The 23737-nt window shown below is 35.4% G+C and overlaps 1 protein-coding gene across 4 annotated transcripts in view; it reads right to left on the bottom strand.

Moving 5' to 3' along the window:
* The window catches only part of LOC126764831 (phospholipid-transporting ATPase VA), an 80509-nt gene that overhangs the window by 45537 nt on the left and 11235 nt on the right, over positions 1-23737 (bottom strand). For all 4 annotated transcript variants that reach the window (XM_050482404.1, XM_050482407.1, XM_050482405.1 and 1 more), the window contains exon 2: positions 14413-15590. In XM_050482404.1, the coding sequence (XP_050338361.1) occupies positions 14413-15437 (1025 nt within the window). In that variant the 5' untranslated portion in view covers positions 15438-15590. The remainder of the gene's footprint in view (positions 1-14412; positions 15591-23737) is intronic.

Raw genomic sequence — 23737 nt, 5'->3', positions numbered from 1 at the left:
CAACTATAGACGTTTAGGCTTCTTTCTAAATCAGTAATGCAGTAAACAAATAAGCTCGAAAAAGTCTTCTGAGAAGCTCTTACTTCTCACTTTCTCCATATTCAAGTAAAGCATTCACCATAATATGATTTTCATTGGCTTCCCACTTCATTGTTAAAAAGCGGATGCATATACTAAACTGATTATTTTCGAGTTGTCGAGTAAAAATATTCGCGCTTTTTCCTGCGAATTTGTCCACGCCGTATGCATTGAAAACTTTGTAACAGAATTTATGACAAGACTGTGGCAAACTTTAATCGCTTTAAGGATTTTTCAAATTTTTGTGTAATAGTAACCTTAATCTGAAAACTGTAGAAAAACCCTAATAAAGGCCTTGAGACCGAATTCTAATCATTTATTCCCTAATCAATCACGGTATACTCTATTAACTAAATCACAAGGTCGTAACAATTGTCAAGTAAAGTACACACTTACGTCAGCAAAGCTTTTTAGTGTCCATTGGCACGATTAATTCAAAATGAACATTGTTGACTTTGACGAAAGCCAACAAGCGACTCCTTGTCAATTTGCGGGTGATTATTAAATTACTCCTGCTTAAAAACTTACGAATATGCATGTATACTTTCATATATTACATATAAACATTATTACGTAAAATCAATTTTGGCTAGATTACACATTTATTGATATTTGATTTAATTCCCTAGCACTCCTGTGAATTGAAATCTCTGTTTGAATTTACAAAATAATGGAACTTGAAGCCAACAGTCTCGCTCATACTATATATACATACATGCACATATATACATACATATTTAGTTAAGTATAACGATATGTTATATGTGCATATTTACATACTTACGTATAGTACATATTTGAGCATATAGAGAATACAAAAACCTTACTATGTATATAAGAGCGGGTTGATTTACAGGGAGCCATAAAAAATGAAACGGGAGATATTCTACGGATCATTCTGAACAACTTTGCCTAAGAGAATATGGGTCTAAAACCAGTTTCGAGCCAGCGATTTTTTATATGAAGTTTAATCTTTCGGGTTTATATAAATTTCTTCTTCGTTAGCTTTGAAATATCTAAATGAAATTCAATACATAGATGCTTTAGACATTCTCATCTTGGAATCGGACAGATCGGGATATTTCATCACATATCTCCCATATGTAGAACCGATTAGTCTGGTTTTTTTTTTTTGAATAATGAATTTTGAATAATTCAATTAAACAGCTATGATCTTTTAATTTTGCAGAATATATACTTAACAATGACTGAAAATAAAGAAAATCGCACAACTACATATGTATAATCCTATATATCTTCCATACAAGAAACCATAAAATAAGTTTTAAATCTATGTTCATAAATATTTTTAAAGTTGATTCGACTTCGAATAATATTTTCCATTTAATGAATTATAAATTTTAATTAAAAACTCGAAGACGCAAGAAAAAATCGTTTGTATGGGAGATATAGTTATAGCTGTTCCATTTGCTTTATTTTCACTGTCATTGTTTAGTATATATTAAAAGACAATTCTGCAAAAATACAATTCTGCAAAAATACAAGAATGCATTAACTGGAAAAAGATTTTAATAATCGGTTTTATGGGAGATATATGATATAGTTGTTCGATTTTATTTATTTTAACTGTCATTGATAAGTATATCCTAGGGGACAATTCAGCGTACGTACTTTTAACTTTTTATTTAAAGGCAGACAGCCGGAAAATAAAATAACTGTAAATTCGGTTGTGATATTGTTGTCGGATTTGGCTGATTCTGACAAATGTTGATCATTAAAATGTTAAAATGCACCTATGGATTGAATTTCATTCCTTATAATCCTGAAAAATTAAACTTCACTTAAAAAATTGTTGGCTTGAAACCGGTTTTAGAGCTATATACTCTTAGACAAAGTTGTTCAGAATGATCCGTAGAACATTTCCCCCACCGCGATTATATGGAAAAAAATCGATCCGCTCTAATATATATGTATGTATTCACGCATTTATACATTAAGGTGCATGCAGACTGTAATATACTTACATTAACTTTCTAAACTTCTGAAATAAATATTTATATAAAATATAATATTTAGTTTTTAACTTTATGAGGAAATAAACTGTTGTCGAAAAGAAAACCGATTTTTTGGAAGTAAATAAACTTTCTTGGCAATCATTAAAAGAGTTTCAGGAAGCAAAATTTAAACAAAATTTGTCGATAAAAGAATAAAAGAGACAAACCCAATAATTATAGTTAATGCACATGTCGAATGCGGAAATGACACATGACGCTTGGCCATTTCCACTAATTCCAACTGGACAACTTCAGAGAAAAAATTGGAGTTTATTAGTGGGTTCAGCATTTGTCGGATCTTAACACTTTATAGACTCGTCATGTTAAGGTTACAAATGCCGACCAAGTTGTCTTTTATATTTCGGGATTAAAGAACAAAAACAAATATTAATCTTATATAATCGCTTTATAGTTTACAAGTATATTCTCAAACAAATGTGTATAGATAACTTGTGTTTGAACCAATCGTCAAAGAACTTTTGCCATTGAAGTATCTCCAAAACATGCGTTCTAAACACCTCTTTAGGTGTCGCAAAACGTTGATCTGTTAGTTCATTTATTCGTACGGGAATAAAAAGAAGTCGTTCGGTTCCAAGTCAGGACCATACCGGAGGATGACTCATCTCGGTGATTTGAGTGCTCAAAAATAAAATTGTTTCAGTTAATATGTGAGAGTGGTGAAGATTGATCTGTTTTCGAGGGTTGGTTTTCCTGATATCTTTAAAGACAACTGGCAAACAAATGGTTGTATACCATTCAGAATTTACTGTTCTAGGTCATAATTTGGTCTCAACTCTGTTCCTCAAAGCATTTTGATATTTGTACGGACAACGATTTTATAAAAGGAATTTTGAAGAAGAAGAATTTTGTTCTCTCAATCTAATTTCTCCCGACAAATCTAAGATATCTTCAGAAGATTGGAATAATTGTAATATAATAAACAAATCTCGCTTTGAAAATTTTAAAGAATAAAATGACAAATTTAAAGATAACATCCAACATGTGAAGTCATAACATCTGCACAAGAAAATTAAGGTATTGTAGAATTTCACGGACACTAACAGAAAATTATACGTAGGTCAGATAAGGCAACTATTACAAAAAAGAAGTTACCAACAAAACATAGTAAGTATGATTGCGAGCAGTTCAATTTTTAATTTTTAGTATAGTAAACCTCATATATTTTTATCTCCAATACTGATTTATTATTCCTTAACATACGGTGAAAATAATCTCTTAGCCTATACGGATTGATCTCATTCTTAATAATTAGACATTGCTACAAAATGATAAGGCGATAAGTTTATATACTTGTCATATGTTTCAAAAAAAAAAAAACATACTGGGATTATAAGAAAAATGAACAATGATCAAATTTCTTTTGTTAACTGCTTTTAGCTTTTATTTTTTAATTAATTATTAAAAACTAAAAAGAAACTTCAAAACAACCAAAATAAGTAAGAAAGGTTGCAACCGAACATTTTATACTCTTGCAACTTACAAGAATCAAAACCAGGGAAATATCCTAAGATTTATATATACATCATTATATGTAGTATATGGGAGTTGGGGTAGTATCGAACCGATCTTTTCTATTAACTATTATCATGTCACATCCAAAAAAATGTTCTCAGGGTTTCATTAAAGTATCTCACATATAATCTCCAATTATATGGAGTAAAGTCAGCCGGATGTTCGAAAATACTGGTAATAGTTATATGGGGGCACGTTCTGTAATATTCATTGAAATAACTCAAATATTGGCCGATATGTGCAGTGTAAAGTAACCCGGAAGTTTGAAAATCTTTGTATTAGGTATATGGGGCTCAGGGAAGTATTAACCCGATTCGCCTGATTTTTGATACACAGCATTACTATTGTCAGGAAAGTATTCTCTCTGAATTTCAATTGCATATCTCCCGCATTAACCGATATTTTTGTTCAGAAGTCTACATATTCGGTACGTAGGGGCTTGAATAGTTTTTCTTGGAGTTGGGCAATTTTTGGTCATAAGGTCATTTTAGATGATACGTACAATAGTTAAGTGAACAGAACTATTATACTCTGTAGCAACAGGTTGCAAGAGTATAAAAATTAAAGATCTGAATGAATAAAAATAAATATATTTACAATATTTTTTACGATTTTACTGGACTTGTTATATAATTCAAATATTAAAGCCGCAGCATCAACATAAATATTATGATGGAAAAGATATCCCATGTGACAGTAGTAAATATTTAATTATGGTAAAAAATATTAGAAATTATTTTTAGGAATAATCATTACCAATTTTATAAACATCAATGCACAATGTTGTAAAAAAAAACAAGAAATCGGCGTTTGAGCCATTGCTTGCAAAAACCACTTGCAATTTTTATCTCTGCGAATGCCTTGGTTTTTAGCAATTATTCTCAAATTAAAACTTATTCCAAAATCAACAATAGCCCAAAATACAGGACGAATAAAGAAATATTAATAATGCCTACTGCCAAAACTAAAAAAAAAAATATTTTATATTTTTTCTTATTCAAAATGTTTGCGACGTGAAGGAAATGCCCATATGTACATACGTAACATTAAACTGCAACCGAAAGCAGATGAGTTATATAAGAAACTTTTTCGAGACAGAAATATAACTTATTTGTCCAAGATTATCTGGAAAGTAGCAATATTAGAAATATCTCTTGTTAAAAAATAGCGGTCTATGCACATGTGGGGTCTATTATCTAAAAAACGACCTAAAGTTATTCGAAGAATACAAAACAATAAACACAAAGGTGCGTTCATTGCAAAGAAAATGTTTGAGCTCTAACATATCACTCTTTGACATGAATAGTGTCATAACTCAAAAAACATTTTTATTCCACTTATGCTCAGCATTTTATTTAATATATTACATGTCACTAAGTGGAGGATGGAGTCATGTGTGTAGAAGATCGCCATTCACTTGGGAGTGGCCAGAAACGATTCTTTTACACATGGCTCAAGCAGCTCACAACTTCCGGTCTTTGACCAAGTATCCTCTGGGTAGCCGAAGAACATCCGTTCGAGGGCGAGTTAAAGTGAGAAGGCGAAACATCCCTTCATAGGGTTGTGCGCTGGGTTTGAGACCCGCCACGTAAAAAAACACCCCCAATGAAAAGGAACAACAAGCCTCGGACGAGAGACCCCCCTTTTGATGACGACCATGGCAAACGAAATAAGGACTACGATATTATGGCATGCACCTGGAATGTCCGGACCCTTAATTGGGAAGGTGCCGCTGCCCAGCTGGTTGATGTCCTCGCGAAAATAAAGGCTGACATCACCGCCGTCCAAAAAATGCGATGGACGGGACAAGGACAGAGACGAGTAGGTCCTTGTGACATTTACTACAGTGGCCATATAAAGGAGCGCAAGTTTGGTGTTGGATTCGTGGTGGGAGAGATTCTGTGTCGCCGAGTACTATCATTCACTCCGGTGAATGAACGTCTAGCCACAATCCGCATCAAAGCGATGTTCTTCAACATATCGCTGATTTGCGCCCACGCCCCGACGGAAGAGAAGGACGATGTGTGTGCTGCGATAGACGGAAGACACGTCTTCAGTGTTCTAGACGTGCGTACGCTCCGAAGTCCTAACATCGACTCGGACCACTATCTTGTTGCAGCCAAGATTCGCACCCGCCTCTGTGCAGCAAAAAACGTACGTCAACAAACACAAGGAAGGTTCCACGTCAAGAAGCTGCAATCACAACAGACAGCCGAACGATTTACTACTCGGCTTGCACTCCTGCTCTCTGAGAGCACTCGTCAACAATGCGGTATAATGGAACTGTGGGACAGCATTTCAAACACCTTACGTACAGCTGCAACCGAAACCATTGGTTTTCGGAAAGTGCAAAATAACAGCTGGTACGACGAGGAGTGCCGTGTCGCAGCGGAGAGAAAACAGACTGCCTACCTCGCAACGTTACGATCGACGACAACACGTGCGGGATGGGATAGATACCGAGAGGCGAAATGCGTAAGTACGAAAAGCTTGATAAGCTGGCCGACAGGGGTAATGCTCGAAAATTCTACGAACAAATGCGGCGGCTTACAGAAGGTTTCAAAACCGGAGCATACTCTTGTAGAACCCCCAGAGGTGATCTAGTCACCGATGCCCAGAGCATACTTAAATTATGGAGGGAACACCTCTCCAGCCTGCTGAATGGCAGTGAACGCACAACGCCAGGAGAAGGCGAACCCGATTCCCCAATCGAAGAAGAAGTTCGAATAGCAATTACCCGCCTGAAGAACAACAAAGCGGCGGGGGCCGATGGATTACCGGCCGAGCTATTCAAACACGGCGGCGAAAAACTGATAAGGAGCATGCATCAGCTTCTTCGTAAAATATGGTCGGACGAAAGCATGCCCAACGATTGGAATTTAAGTGTGCTATGCCCAATCCATAAAAACGGAGACCCCACAGTCTGCGCCAACTACCGTGGGATAAGCCTCCTCAACATCGCATATAAGGTTCTATATAGCGTATTGTGTGAAAGATTAAAGCCCACCGTCAACAAACTGATTGGACGTTATCAGTGTGGCTTTAGACCTGGCAAATCAACAACCGACCAGATATTCACCATGCGCCAAATCTTGGAAAAGACCCGTGAAAGGAGAATCGACACACACCACCTCTTCGTCGATTTCAAAGCTGCTTTCGACAGCACGAAAAGGAGCTGCCTTTATGCCGCGATGTCTGAATTTGGTATCCCCGCAAAACTAATACGGCTGTGTAAACTGACGTTGAGTAACACGAAAAGCTCCGTCAGGATTTGTGGCTTGTAGTTATTCTCTAAATTAAAATTGATCTTGAACTGATTTTCGCGATTTTTTTTATAAATGAATACATTCAAATCCGTTTTTTTTTTAAATAAATACATTCAGGACGAATAAAAAATGATTTCTTTTATGTTTATTTATTGGGAGTATAATAGTTAAATAAATTGTTGAAATGACACTTAAAAAAAAGGTTTGTTCGATGTCCATGATTGCCGTAATTTTGAAATTCGCTATCGCGATATGGAGTTTTGTTTTTTAATTTGACAAAATGGCGGCGGTTTGAACAAAAAGTATCGAATTTGGCCTTTTTTGCGACGGTTGTTCGTGGAAAAAATAGGAAGATAAATAAAGATAAATAGGAAGAGAACAGTTCCCTTTCTACAAAAAACGCTATAGCGATCGTAATAAGTTGAATTTCGATTTCAAATTTTTGAAAGAATGTTTATTATAGTGTATAGTATACACTGTATACTATTCCTTAAGGGGTTATATCGAATTCTAATTTTGAAAAAAAAATCAAAATTTTGCATGCATATTTTGAATGTATGTATATATTATATTCGAGAATATTGTCTGTAAATTTGAAAGTACTCCGGTAAATAGTTTTCGAGTAATGAGTGTATTTGTAAAGGCATCGCCGAGCGTTTGAAAATAGGCGGAACCGTAACCCGGAATAGCAGCAAAACTTTAAATGCATTTTTCTCGAAACGATGTTTTCAAAGTCGGTGAGGAATATTTCTCCGAAACGGCTTGACCAGTTAACTTGAAATTTTCACAGGATCTTCTTAGATACTTTTGTCAGGTAATGATCGAAGGAATAAAGTTTCGGATACAAATTTCGATTTTTTAAGTCACTTTAAAGTGTAAATTTTCGTGCAAAAAATATTTTTTTTTATTGGGAAGCCGCCATTTTATGTAAAATTTTATTTTGCTTATTCCTTCGATTTGCTTTACTAGATTTAATATGACTTTAACGAAATCTTTTTTTTTCAGATAATTTGGATACGAGATATCTTCCTCACCGCCAAACACCTTTTTATGGAGGATTTTCAGGGTTCAGGAACCCAATATTTTTATTAATAAGAATACGTTAAATTCGTTAAATGTTCATATATTTTATGTATATGTGACATGGTCTACGAAAAGGGGGCTTAGATGTAAAAAAAGAGGAGAACAATTAATGAGATAACGAGAAACTGACGATTATTTTTAACAGCTTTTCCCAGAAAACTAGTTTTCGCACCTAAGCCCCATTTTCGTAGACCAGGTCACATATATTCAATAAAAAACCTCTCCAAAAAAAATTAACAAAAAACACATTTTTTCGAACTTACAATTGGATATATCCCCTTAAGTATGACCCTATTCATCTTTGTATGTTTTATAACGAGCTTCTGGCCGACAACATTAAGTAAAGTATATAAAAACAAAAAACGTTTTTAATCGATAGGTTGGTTCCAGCTAAAATCGTGTAAAAAAAACCGTATAAAAAAGACATTGATCGTTCCCATATTTTGTGCTATTTACAATTGCTCTAATTCTTCTAAATTTGTGATATTGATATATTTCGCAAATTTAACACGTTGACTACCAAGGCCATTTTCTGAAAACTGTCCAAAAATTACATTTTGATTTTTTCACATTATATTACTAAAAACTCTATTTCTAGATCATTGGTATCATCAAAAATGATGTTTTTTAAGGAGAAAAAGGACCTACGAGTTATCTCGTAATTGGCGTCTGGGAAAGAACGCTACGAATTATCTCGTAGTAGATAGGTCCTTTTTTTCCTAAAAAAAACATAATTTTTGCTTTCTATAGTATTTTGTTTTATAGTTATTATTATTTATTAAAATTATCATAATTTTATTATTATTTTCTTTATTTTTAGATTTATAAACATTCTCTAAAATTACTGTTATAATTATCAAGAACCCAATATGGATAGGAAAAGGTCACTGAATCAAAGTGAAATTGAGTACAACGCAAATGATTCAGACGATGATTGCAGCGATGGTAGTAACGACATTTATGAGCCTTCTGAGAATACAAGTGATAGTGAAGATGAAGTCATCTCCGAACCTGAAGACGTCCCCGAATCTGATAATAATGACGATGATTTTCAAGCAACAACGTCAAATGAGAATGATGATTAGTGGACAGAAGTTCAACACAATCCTGAATTATTTCTTTTCGAAGAAAATGTTGGTGTGAAATTAGATACATCAAATTTTACAGTACAAACGCTTGTGGATTTATTTTTTTCGGATGAGTTTCTTGCATTACTGGTAGAACAAACTAATTTATAAGCTGCGCAAGAAATTGCAACATTGGAGAATGGGAATCAAAATGCTATAAAAAAATCTAAAAGGATATCAAATTGGCAATACGTAAGTGCTACAGAGATGAAAGTTTTTATTGCACTTTTATTGCAAATAGGACCTTGTACTTTTCCAACAATAGAACATTACTGGACCACAAACAAGCTATATAATGTAAACTTTTGGCGCACACATATGAGCCGCAATTGATTCCAGTTGATACTTCATTATTTTCATTTGGTTGATAACTCACAACCATCTACCGACAGATTATACAAGGTGAGACCAATCCTAAATCATTTCAACGATGTTATGCGTGAAAACTATGTACCAAGTAAAAATATTTGTATTGACACAGGGAAGATTGCTTTTCCGTCAATACATAAAAAATAAAAACACAAATATGGTGTCAAACTATATGAACTATGTGAGTCCGACGGTCTTGTAATAAAAATAAAAATTTACAGTGGAAAATCTGAGGGAACTACCCATAATGTAGGTCACACTGCTGACGTTGTTTTACATTTATTTGAGGACTATCTCGATAAAGGCTACGCGCTTTACATGGATAATTTTTATTATCCAGTTAGTCTTACAAAACTGTTACATACACGAAAAACTTACATATGTGTGTGGAACCCTACGAAGTAACAGAAAAGGAAACCCCAAAGATGTGGTAAATCGTAAACTAAAAAGAGGGGAGTGTTTTTGGCAGACAAATGGTCCTGTTACTGTATGCAAATAGAAAGACAAACGAGAAGCACTTTCCATTTCAAACATGCACGCTTTTGAAATGGTAGAGGTGCCCAATCGCAATGGAACAATTTCTATGAAACCGAATATAATTCGAGATTACAATAATATAATGCCTTGCTTTGACCGAACAGATGAAATGATTTCGTACTACTCATCTCTAAGAAAGACTATTAGTTGGCACAAAAATGTTTCACTTCATATTATAGGGATATATATACAAAATGCTCACAGAATTTACCAAAAAGTAATTTCATCTAAAATAAAACTGATAAAGTTCAGAGAAGAATTCGTCTTGGCGTTGATTGGAGATTTTCAACCACTTTAAAAATAAATAGATCTAAAGAGCTCCATTATTTAGAGTGTTTACCACCAACGGAAAAAAACAGCGTCCGACAAAGCCATGTCGTGTGTGTACCCAAGAAAAAAAACGCCGAGAAACGCGTTACTTCTGTCCAGCCTGTCCAGAGAAGCCAGCCCTTTGTGTGGAAAATTGTTTTAAAAACTACCAAAAACAATAATATATTGCTTTATTTATTGTATTTGAGTTAATTTTTCCATTATATTGAATGAATTTTTGCATTATATTGAATGAATTTTTCCATAATTTTTTTTTTTTAATAAAAAAAAAGCTCACGGAAGCCAAACCCAAATTTTTTTTATTTTCCCAGAATCCATTTATTGATAATAACACTATTATAATGCGGTTTTACTCGTAGCTACACAAAAAGTGGTAGTTTTAGGTAGAACGAGATATGTAACTCGTAGTTGGCTTCCTGGGAGGGAAATCATACTACGAGTTATCTCGTAGTTGGCAGTCAACGCGTTAATTTAATTTAAGCCCAAAAAATTTTGAGCCGTGCTAAATGGAATAAAATCGTGTAAATAACTAAAATACATTCTATTTTCAAACCGTATTAAATCAAAATCTTCGAAAGCATAAGACACTAGATTATTAATAAAAAGTAATGAAGTAACCGAACACTTTATATTCTTGCAACTGGCAGGAATCAAAATCAGGGAAATACCTTAACCCTGGTCGAGACCAACGGTCTGATACACTTAGTCGAGACCAATGGTGCTTGGCTAGGCCTAGGCTAGTTTACATACATTTGTATGAAAATACGTGTTGTATTTACCCTTATATATGTACATACAATATAGATACATTTTTGAAATTTCTTACTTCTCGATTTGGTTGAAATCAAATTGACTGCCTTGTTCACGCTTGGCGTGGCAAAAGCGTTCACAAAAAATGTAACATTTTGAGAAATATTACATTTTTTCTTAACCTTTTAAAACGCTCTAGCGGCTAAAATATTTGACCTACGTGGGTCAAATAAATTGCACGGGTTAGGTAATTTAAAGAGCTTTCAGGAAATGTACGCCCCACTAGGGGCGTGGCATTAGGCGAAAATGGGTTTTCACCATGTCCCCTCTTTTGTTTCACTACAGTTGCAGTTGCGGGAGTTTGCTACACTCTAAATATATTTAAATAACATTTACAATTTCTTTACACCAATCCACACGAGCCTTTTTTTGAGCGATTGTCAAATTGTGCGGGATCCAACGAGAACAAACCTTTTTTACGGCCAGGTGTTCATGCAATATCGAATGTATGCTGGTGGGAGAAATGCATAGGCATGCCTCTATCTGAAGGTATGTTACATGACGGTCTTGCATTATCAGTTCACGTACGGCATCGATGTTTTCTGGCACAACGGCTGTTTTTGGACGACCTTCACGGAATTCGTCTTTGAGCGAGCGTCGGCCACGATTGAATTCGTTGTACCAGATTTTCACAGTGCTATAGGATGGTGCTTCATAGCCATACAAAGATTTTAGTGCATCGATGCAATCTTGTTGTGATAATCCACGTCGAAAGTTGTGAAAAATGATCGCACGAAAATTTTCACGAGTTAATTCCATTTTTTGGCCGAGATGAATTTTTTAATTCCCTGTAAATAAAACAATTCACGATTAAATGGCAAAACGTTCTGAGTGATGTTATGCTAAAAAATGTCAAACTTTCCAATGGAAATGTCAGATTGCACCTGGCAACACTTAGTGTTGCCCTAGGCCAGAATATATATAGCAGCCCTCGTATGTAGTATGTCGGACTTGAGTTAGTTTGGACCAGATTTTATGTGTTAACAATTATCATGCCACATACTAAAAGAATGTTCCCTGGGTTTCATTAAGGTACCTCTCATACAATCAAGTTTTCGCCCAATTTGAACTATTTTAATAACATAGATGTATACTGTTAGTAGAACACGTTCTGTAAGTTTCATTGAAATAATATGCAGTACTCGTATAAAGTCAGCCGGAAGTTGAATATCATTATATTAGGTACATATATGGGAGCTCAGAGAATTCAACCCATTTTTGATACACAGAGTCACTATTGTCAATTGTTTATCCCATACAGATATTTTCAATCAGTAGTCAGGTCCATATATTCGGTACCTAGGGCTTGAATAGTTTTGATTGAATTTGAGTCACAAAATGGCATACTATAGAGGAATTACTAATGCAAAGTTGTATACTGTTATAGCAATTACTTCCTGATTTGTGTACTGGAAAGTGAAAGCATCAAGTGGAAATTCAAATTGTGCTAAATGGGAAGTAGGTGTGGTTGTAGCCCGATTTCGCTAATTTTCGCAGTGTGACATAGGAATATGAGAAAAATGCCACGTACTAAATTTGGTTAAAACCGGTCGAGCGGGTCCCAAGATATGTGATTTCACCAAAAAGTGAGCGGTGGCACGCCCATCGTACAAGTTTCACAGCGGTTCCCATACAGCTCTCACATACTATCACGAGTGTAAAATTTAATGTCTCGGGTGTATTCAGTTAATGAATTATTGCGCTTTTAATGGTACCCTTATATGGGGAGTAACGATTTCATCCGTTTTCGGTCGGTAGGGGTTGTTATAAGATTTGTGCTAGACAAGTTTAGTTGTTGTAGCTTTAGTGGTTTAAGAGATATGTATGTACATTAAATTTATTAGAAGGTGGGGACACGCCCACTTTTTAATTTTTTCCCCCACAGGTGCTTCTTGCTACTGCGATACACTGTGCCAAATTAGTGTTTTATATCTGATATATGTAAGTGATCTTAAAGCACGTAATAGGTTTCCGGATAATGCCGTTTTGTGGGCGTGGTAGTAATCCGATTAAGTCCATCTACGAACTGGTATTTTTTTTGTACTAAGGAATCCACATAGCAAGTTTCATCGAGATATCTCAACTTTTACTCAAGTTACAGCTTGCACGGACGGACGGACAGAAAGTCAACTCGTCTCTTCATCCTGATCATTTATATATTGGGTAGTCGAAAAAGTATTTTCGTATTTTGTCAATAGATGTCGTTGCAGTCGTATATCTTCAGTGCTACCAATCACATTGTGTCATACCATATAGTGTTGGAAAGGTGAGATTTTAAACTTCATTTAACCAAAAACAACTAAATTCGGGGAAGTTGAAAAAAAGTTACAGCTGTTACAAAAATTAGAGAAAATAATGAAAAAATTCGCTATATTTTGAAAAATTTTTACAAAAAAGAGAAGAGTGCCACGCAAGTCACCAATGAAATTTGTGAAGTTTACGGAGACGATGCTGCATCAGTTCGTGTAGCACAACAATGGTTCGCTCGCTTCACAAAAAGTGGTCGACCAAAATGGTACATATTTGTTTATACTCAATAAATAAATATGAACAACAGTTAGGTGAACAAAATTTTTATACTCTGTAGCAACATGTTGCAAGGGTGTAAAAATAATTGCCCGATGGATTTTAGGTGAATCTCTAAAGATTACTTTTAAAATTATTAATTTTTTATCAAATTTCTGTCAAGTCGAAATTTTATTTAATGATGCTATGTTTTACTTTTATAAAATAAAATAATTTAACGAAAAAATAATAATTTGTATACTGCTATGTCTCTAACTACACCTAACCCTTAAAAGGCATTTTTTACTTTAAGAAACAACTTTTAGAAAACAACTAGGTTTACTATAAACTAAGTGAAGCCTAAAATATTTAAAGATACAATTATTTTAGGACATTTTGTTTTGTAGAGAGAGATAATTATTTCATGCGCAGTGAAAAGATGATGAATGCTAACATAATATGATTTACGAAGATTTCAAAACAGGTTTGAAAAAAATTAAAGAGGAAATATATGAACTAACATTCAGAACATATTTAAATTATGGAAGTGAAGAGTCAATTATCATCAATTCCATAAAATATTAGACATTATTATTAAAGCTAGTGTAATCAAAAATAAAATCAAGTAATATTGAAATAAAAGTTTTCATACTCGTATTTGTAAAATATTACAGTTAAACTTTGAAAAAACTTATTTTTAGTATTATTAATTTGGATAAAAAAATCTTTCCCTGAAATAATGTCACAATTTTTACTTACCTGTCATAAACACGACATGTCGTATTGTTAATTCGTTTGTCCGAAGAACGACGACGTCTATCTTCGAATAAATCCTTAACTGCTGTAACACCAAGCACAAACAGAACTGGAATCATGGCAACTTCTTTACCGAAAGCGTTTATAGCCGGAAACCAATTCAGCAATACGATAAAAATAAAATATAAATTCGCGACTCGATGGAATTGCTCGAGTAGATTTTTTGGTATGAACGAAAGCAAAGTGTATTTTGTAGTACGGATCTTATTACCCACAAAATCGCCATTCGGGTGATCGCGTTTTGGAGTTTTTGGTGGAACTGTATGATTAGGTATAACTATTCGATAACTTCGTTCATCGAACTTCTCACTTTGACAAACTAATGTACGCTTCCACCAAGGTGGTGTTTCGGAGCGCCGCAGTGTGTATATTGATTCCGAGCGGGATGCTTGCCGAGAATGACCACGACCACCTGATGACGATGTAACAGATGCTCCAAATTCACGAGTTTCAGTTTCTTCCTTGTGACCAGGTGGAAGGATAAAATCTGTTTTCGAACCAACACGACTATGACCGCGTGAGGGGCCAGTCGTACCTGGTGAATCTGTAATTTGACCTTGCGAAAAAGCGCGTTGATGTCCTTTCATAGCTGATTTTATTGGGCGACCACTCGGACCCAAAATGGTACCACCGCCATGGCTTACAGATCGTATATGGCCGCGACTAGTTGTACCAACGCTGAGATTATGGGAAGGCGCAGATACCACAGCCACGCCAGGTATACCTGTCGCCATACTACCGATAACGCCTCTGCCAAGCCCCCCGCCAATATTTACAGCTCCGGGAAAGACATAGGTACGTTCGGGTTCTTGCAAAGGAATTGCTTGCGCTCCATCTAGAAGACCATATGCCGTAATTCTTTGGGGCGTTATTGCAAAATTTGGCACCGGCAATGTTGGCGGGGCTGAGTGCTGTTGTTGTACAACAGTAAACTTTCTCCGGAACTCTTCGGTATTCCCTGAAAGCATTATTATAAGTCACCATGTGAATGTGTGAAACTGTAATCGTAAGCTACAGCTACTACTTCGTAACAGCAATCCAACTAAAAATTTACTATTTTATATTGTCCTCTTAAACTCATTGCATATACAGAAAATTTAAAAATCTTCTATGATAGAATCCTGTAATAGAAAAATAAAATTATTTAATTTTTTAAGTAACTTAGCTTTGAATCTAAGCACATATTTTTTAATAAAATAATATAACATAAATACTATATTTTATATCCGGGTCCGTTCCGATTACGAAGACCCAACTGTCACGGATATACTTTTGAAGATATCCATGAATCTTCTAAAAATGGTATAACTGCCAAATTAATAGCGATTATTATAATTTCGTCACTTTAGTTTTTTTCGGAGTGTATTGAAAAGAAATATACATTGCTTAGTGATTTAATGAACCAAAGTAGGAAAGGCTTTACCAATTAAAATGTGTGAGAAAATCTAATGTTTTATTGTAGCTAATATTTATTCAATACTTGCTCCAATCTCACAAATTGTCTGTTATAGCCTGACATCTTTCATGGTAACTTACAACCAAATTTTACGAATTACATAAATCTTTTGTAAACGTTAAATATTTTCTTGACATTTGCCTTTTATTAAAACCAAAACTGGTTGTGATGGCCCGTAACAATATGACTTTCTTGATTCCATTGAGTAAAGAATCGGCTGCGATTTAGAATAGCATCCCCCGATTTCTGGGTTAAAATGGGTATGTACGGATAGGGGAGGTCCTCCAGATCAAGAATATATATACATTAGGCCTGGTCGATTTGTGGGGAGGCAAAAAAATCGCCCATTGCTCTATGAAAATCATATTCTGGGGATCAAAATAAGAAACTTTGCCGAAGGAACCATACCTCTGAAACGAATTCTGATGTCCCCCAATTTGAGTCGAACTTTTGGGTAGGGGCAAATTTTGAAATAGAATTGAAATTACCATTTCATTCCTATTACCTCTGAAAGTGAGGAGAACTAAAGCAATAACCACTATGGTATTTCAAAAAAAATAATAAGTGAAGTGACCATTCCACATCAAAAATTTTACAATGAATCCACAATCCTCTACACCGCAAGATGAAGCAACTACATCAACAACTATCGAAAACCCAATGAGTCATATACCCAAGCATGATGTTACTGTTTTTGGTGTGTCTACTGATTTGACTGATCTTAATTTACCAACCCATCTGGATATCTTGAGATATTATTTTTACTTAAGCGAACGTGCTAAAACAGAACAAAAAAGTTTTCCCATAAATCATTCACTATTCAAGTACAAGATAAGTTGATTGGAATTTGGGAAAAACTTGGTATGGAAATAATGCTGAAAAAAAGTGTATGTAATAAATTGAATAAATTGCTTGACAAGTATCAAGAGCAAATCAAGAGAAAAAACAACACCCAACAATTTACAGAGTATGTAAAATCTCTGGAAACAATTTTTTACATTGGAACATGGAAATGCGATTTGAAGCCAGCTCCATGTGCATGCGGCTGGGTTCCGGAACGCCTCAAAGAGTTCATGCCCGATCAATATAATCAGAGAAGACTAACAATGAATGCATTTATGATGGAAACTGAAGAGCAAGGAGCAACGTCTATGTCATCAATGCCAACATACCAAGATCCCGATAATTCAACATACGCATCGCCACCGGTTCAAGAAGATATGGATAGAAGCACAAGTTCACAATACACAGAGAGATACGATTGTTTTAACTTTGCCTTGGTATGTGACAGATTTGGTGTGCCTGGCAGAGTAGCATCAGCATTGGGAACCGCTCTTTTGCAAGATTTTAAAATTAAAGATAAGCATGGGAAACCTCTCATCATGGATAAATCGAAAGTTCATTCGATGGCAGAAAAGATGATACTTTAACGATAGATAAATAGATAAAATTGATGAGAAGTATCATACTAGGATGGTAAAAGAACCTCATCTTGTTATTTTGAGAGAACCCAATTCTGAATTGATTGGTTACGTAAGACTGGAACATGAAACCGCTGAATACAAAACAACCAAATTAAATGGTTTTTTCAACGATAAAAATATATCACTGGATAAATTAATTGGAATATGCACTGACGGTGAGCCAACAAACACTGGCCCACACGGTGGAATTATACGACGATTCGAATTGCTGTTAAAAGACTATTGCATTGGTTTTTTTGCCTTCTACACTTCAACGAACTTCCGTTTCGGCATTTGTTTGAAGCTTAGGATAAATCAACCAGCACTGGACCAAGATCGGCAACCGGAAAACTGAGCCGTCAAATCGAAACTTGTGAAATTCTTCCGGTAAGTTATTGCTATCACTCATTTATTATAATTGTCAACCATTTTTAATTGTTTTATTATTATATATTTTTAGGTGGTGGACGGCTTCCAGAAAATTGGGTTGCAAAATATGCCCCCTGCTCCAGAAAAAAAGAATTTTCCACCGATTCGAAGTACTTATACGACATGGCCTATGCAATTTCTAGCGGCGTGGTTCCTGTGGATCTGGCTAACATCAAACCAGGGAAAATTGTACATTCTCGGTGGCTCCCCAAGGCCGCTAGATTATTGCGATTATATGTGATAACGGAAAATCCCGATGCAAATTTAAGAATTCTGGTTGAATTTATAATTAAATGTTATGTGCCAATGTACTTCAATATCAAGTATTACAGCTCTGTCGTGTACGGCAGTGCATTATTTTTCAAGTTCATTGGTTGGTCACGATTTCTAGAACCTCGTTTACGCAAAATTGTCAATCAAGTAATTAAAGGTAATTCATATTATGCGCATTCGGAAAATATCTTGTTATCAATGTTGTTTGATGATAGGAAAGAAAAGCGCGACTGTGCCATCAAGAAAATTCTACGCTATCGAACCGATGTTGACGAGCCAATGGAACTTAGAGTTTATAAAAAACCAGATATAAACTTACAAGTTATACGGAAATGATCAATTTGAATGAAATAAATATCGTATTTGAACCACCATTCACACGAAGCATTCCGTACGATACATTGAAAGAATATTTAAATCAAGATGATCCACCGTTTAATGATCCAAAAATTCCATCACACATACAAGGAACGGAACGACATGTTCAATTGCTAGCTAGCGTTTCCAAACGGGTTATACCGGAAAATGTAGAGGCTGTTATGGCGACGACATTAGAGAGCCGTGCGAAATTGCCCAGACTTAAAAGTAAAAAAGACTTCAAACAATATTTTTTTTTAGTTTCTTTTCTATAACTCACTTAAATTAATTTTTTCATTTACATATGTTCTGACTAAATAAATATCTTAGGAGAAAAATTAGATATTATTATAACTAAATAAATAAAAATAAAGAAAAAACATAGCCATTTAGCTGATTTTTTCATGTAAAGGCCAAAAATGGTGATTTTTTGAAATGATTGTATGGGGAACCCCCCAGGGGAGTTCCAGGGGGTGTGCCACTGGCATGGGTGGATCGGCCGTCCAAAGTTATTAGGGGCCGGCCATACATTTGGACTCGAATGGATCACTCTAAATGGGTCAAAGTGGGATTTTTCAAAATTTGCCCCTACCCAAAAGTTCGACCCAAATTGGGGGACATCAAAATTCGTTTTAGAGGTATGGTTTCTTCGGCAAAGTTTCTTATTTTGATCCCTAGAATATGATTTTCATAGAGCAATGGGCGATTTTTAAATCGACCCGCCCTAATATACATATAGTTGCCGCTGACTTATGGTTTTTGAGATATTTGCATTTAAAGTTCAAAAAATCAACTACAGTCAAACCTGGATAAGTAAGAACTTAGTGAGAAAACTCTATAAGTAAGAGTAATAGCTAGGACCCGTCATTTTAAGCTTCCAAAACCTCTATTAGTGAGAAACAAAAACCTTTGTAAGCGAGAGTCGTTTTTGCCTCATAGACCTCCGTAAGTGAGACTGCTACTTATCTGGTCTCTATAAGCGAGAGACGAACTTTATTTACAAGTTTAACATCTGCAATTTTATGACTCATTCTTAACTTTTGTGAATCTTCCGACCATTGTTTTTTGTTGTTTTTTGTGGAATTCTTATTCGTGGAACTAAAAATGCTGTTACTCTATGGCATTCTTTTCAAATAGACACGTATGCCTGTTTACCGTCCTGTATGTCGGACTTACTCAGTTTATAGTTATCAATTGCGAAGGAAAGTTCTGCTCTGCATCATGTCAAAACGAAAAATCAGATTACTGCCATTAAGTGATAAACTTAAAATAGTGAATGCGTTTGAATCCGGAAAATAGCGGAATGAAATTCAGAGTGAGTTTAATTTACCAGGATCCACCTATTATAAAATTATAAAATCAAAAGACTCTATATAGTCTGAGTGCTCTGATGGACATGGAAATATTAAGTGGAGTAGAGTTTCCGAATTTCCCAATATCGAGAAGTGCCTTTTGGAATGGATAAAACAAACTGTCGATAAAAACATTCCCATAGATGGACCTTTGTTAAAAAAAAAATCAAAAGAGTTTGCTACAAAACTGGGAATCCAGAACTTTTCCGCTAGCTACGGCTGGTTAGAGGGTTTTAAAAGGCGTCATGATATCGCTTTCAAAAAAGCAACTGGGGAATGTAAATCTGTGAACCACTGGACTGAAGATCTGCCAAATCTTTTAGAAGAGCATGAACTAGACGATATTTACTGCTTGGTTTTTTAAGTGCCTTCCGGACAAAACATTTACGTTTAAAGGCGAAAAATGCCATGGAGGAAAACAAAGTAAGGAACGCCTTACACTTCTCCAGTGTGTAAACATTAGTACGGACAAACTTCCACTTCTCATCATCGGGAAATCAAAGCGACCTAGATGTTTTAAAGGTGTCAAGACTCTTCCCGTTGATTATGCCAATAACACAAAGGCTTGGATGACTAAGACATTATTTAAAGATTAGCTGAAAAAAGTTGACAGACAAATGAAGATAAAACGAAAAAAAATTCTGTTATTCATTGACAACTGTGCTGCCCATACGGACGTACCAACACTTGGAAACGTAAAAGTAATGTTTTTACCTGCTAACACCACTAGTAAACTTCAACCATTAGATGAAGGCATCATTCACACTTTTAAACGCTATTATCGAAGAAAAGTCGTTAAACATGTTCTTAAGAGTCTGGAAGAAAACAGTAGCCCTGACATTAACGTACTTCTAGCTATCAAATTTGCTAGAAAAGCATGGTACTTAGTAAGTGACGTAACTGTTAAAAACAGTTTCAAGAAAGCTGGGTTTTGGAAAAGTACAGATAAACAAGACCTGCCAGAGGAAAATGATGTTGAATTTGGACCTAACAAAGAGGAATGGTCTAAGCTTGTGTCTCACGAATCCAATATGTTAATACCGAGCTTCGAGGATTTCGTTCAAATTGACGACGACGTAACTACCGTTGGAGAACAAACCGACGACGATATCGTTAAGAATTGTGTGGACACCTGTTTTGCTGGAAATGACAGTGAAGACGAGGCACAGATTTCAGAAACAGAAATAAAGATCATTCCAATGAAGCTAACTTTAAGTGCGTTGGAGACGATCCATGAGCACTTTCAATACACGGTGGTTGTTGATCAAGGAATGTTCGACAATATTTATGAGTTAGAGATAAGCATTCAAAATACTAAAACACAAACCCAAACGAAATTGGCGGACTTTTTTAAGTGTAAATATATTATGTAAGTTCTAAATAAAATAAAATTACATAGTGCATAAATTTTTGTTCCGTTTTGGCATTTAAAAATATGTATGTACATAAATAATATGTACATATGTTATGCATATCATGCACATAATTTTATAATATTACATATGTACATATTTACTACATTCGTACTTGCTGTGACTTGTTATTGCTGCGTACCTCTATAACGGTTGATACGCAGCTCTCAAGTAATTGCTCAAGAAAAAAATACATTATTTCTCAAGTAATTTTGACAGCTGGTTACGCATTGTGAATGATCTACATTAGAAGAGCAAGAGAGAATAAACAAATAAAACAAACTTTGTGCGTAATATGTATGTGTGTATGTGTATGGTAACATAAATATTTTCATTGAAATTTAAGAAATGTTGTTGATGATTGGTAGGTTTTATACAACATTTCAAAATGGAATATACTTCATAATAATGATTTCAATTAATTTAGGATGAATTTGACGATTACTTCGAATTTTCTTCAAGAAACAATTGTTGATTTGAAGTTTCTTCGCAAAACCAGGTTTGCCATATTCACATTTTACTGAAAAAAAGTATCAAAAATTAGTACTAGATTTCTTGAGAGCTGCGTACTAGCACAAGTAAATCTATCGCAGGAAAATTTCTTGACCGTTTCTTAAGCGTTTTTTTATATGAAGTTTTTACGTTTCTTGAGAGCTGCGTACTAAGCTTAAAAGAGAAACACTACACATGTACGCGCATTAGCGAGAAACTCGGGTTAGTGAGAAACCTCTTTAAGCGATAATAAGATTGTGCTCCCTTGAACTCTCGCTTATACAGGTTTGACTGTATTTAAAATGCGTGTTTCTCCGATTTATAATGCATTTTACACTTATGTATATTTTTAACTTTTATATCCACTAACACTTCACTAATTCGTTTCTAATAATTTGTTTTATAATAAATCGTGCAAAAATAACTTTAATTCCATATCAAACTTTAGTTAAAATCCATTTATTCATAAAATGAGGAAATGGTTGTAAACAAGCAAAAAATTAGTGTTACCATATGTTGTAATGGAATAAAAATAAGAAAAAAGAAAGATTATGACGTCATAACTAAATTCTTTATCGTGCGATGAGTAATGTAAAACCTTTCAGAATTCTCATTATCTTGATAAATCCCGGTGTTGGATCGGCCAGGGTTATTTTTTTTGAAGCGCGGTTGAAAGCCGCCAACGCAAAAAGGAGTTCAACGCAAAAGAACTGAGCAAGCCCAGGTGTTGGTCCGACCGAGGGTTATTTTTTTTGAAGCGCGGCCGAAGGCCGCTAACGCAAAAAGGAGCTCAACGCAAAAGAACTGAGCACGCCCAGTGTTGGTCCGGCCGAGGGTATTTTTTTGTAGCGAGGTCGAAGGCCGCCAATGCAGAAAGGAATTATATGCCGAAAACTAATGTGTCATATACTATTTCCTGTCAGTGGGGTATTATTGTTTTCTTTATTTCTTCTGGTTCTTCTATAAAATATGAACGTAAGGTAGCACTGATTATTAGTTAGAATGCAACCCTTTTGCTACTGTGTGAAGAAAAATAATTGAACAAAAGTTAAATGTTGAATAAAAGTTATTTTTGCATTATTTAATATAAAATAAATGGTTAAAAACGAATTAGTGAAGTGTTAGTGGATATAAAAGTTAAAAATATAACTATAAAATTCATTATAAATGAGAGAAACACGCATTTTAAATAGTTGAAATTTTGAACTTTGAATGCAAATATCTCAAAAACCATAAGTCAGCGGCAACTATACATATGTATATATTTTCTTAATCTGGAGGAGTTATGTGTAGAAGTTCACGCAACTCCGCCGCCGAGTACTACCATTCACTCCGGTGAATGAACGTCTAGCCACAATCTGCATCAAAGCGAGGTTCTTCAACATATCGCTGATTTGCGTCCACGCCCCGACGGAAGAGAAGGACGAGGTGACCAAAGATGACTTCTATGAGCGCTTGGAGCTCGCTTATGCCACGATGTCAAAATCGTGCTTGGCGACTTTAACGCCAGGGTGGGCAAAGAAGGTATCTTTGGCACTACGGTCGGTAAATTCAGCCTCCACGACGAAACTTCCCCAAATGGGTTGAGGCTGATTGACTTCGCCGGGTTCCGAAATATGGTTATCTGTAGTACTAGATTCCAGCATAAGAAGATTCATCAAGCTACCTGGCTGTCTCCGGATCGAAAAACTACCAACCAGATCGATCATGTTGTGATAGACGGAAGACACGTCTCCAGTGTTTTAGATGTGCGTGCGCTCCGATGTCCTAACATCGACTTGGACCACTATCTTGTTGCAGCCAAGATTCGCACCCGCCTCTGTGCAGCAAAAAACGCACGCCAACAAACACAAGGAAGGTTCGACGTCGAGAAGCTGCAATCACAACAGACAGCCGAAAAACAGCTGGTACGACGAGGAGTGCCGTGTCGCAGCGGAGAAAAACAGGCTGCCTACCTCGCAACGTTACGATCGACCACAACACGTGCGGGATGGGATAGATACCGAGAGTTGAAAAGGGAAGCGAGACGCATTT

Source organism: Bactrocera neohumeralis, unplaced genomic scaffold, assembly GCF_024586455.1.
Source record: "Bactrocera neohumeralis isolate Rockhampton unplaced genomic scaffold, APGP_CSIRO_Bneo_wtdbg2-racon-allhic-juicebox.fasta_v2 cluster10, whole genome shotgun sequence".
NCBI lineage: Eukaryota > Metazoa > Arthropoda > Insecta > Diptera > Tephritidae > Bactrocera > Bactrocera neohumeralis.
Note: the sequence above shows the minus strand (reverse complement) of the source record. Positions and strands in the feature narration are given on the sequence as shown.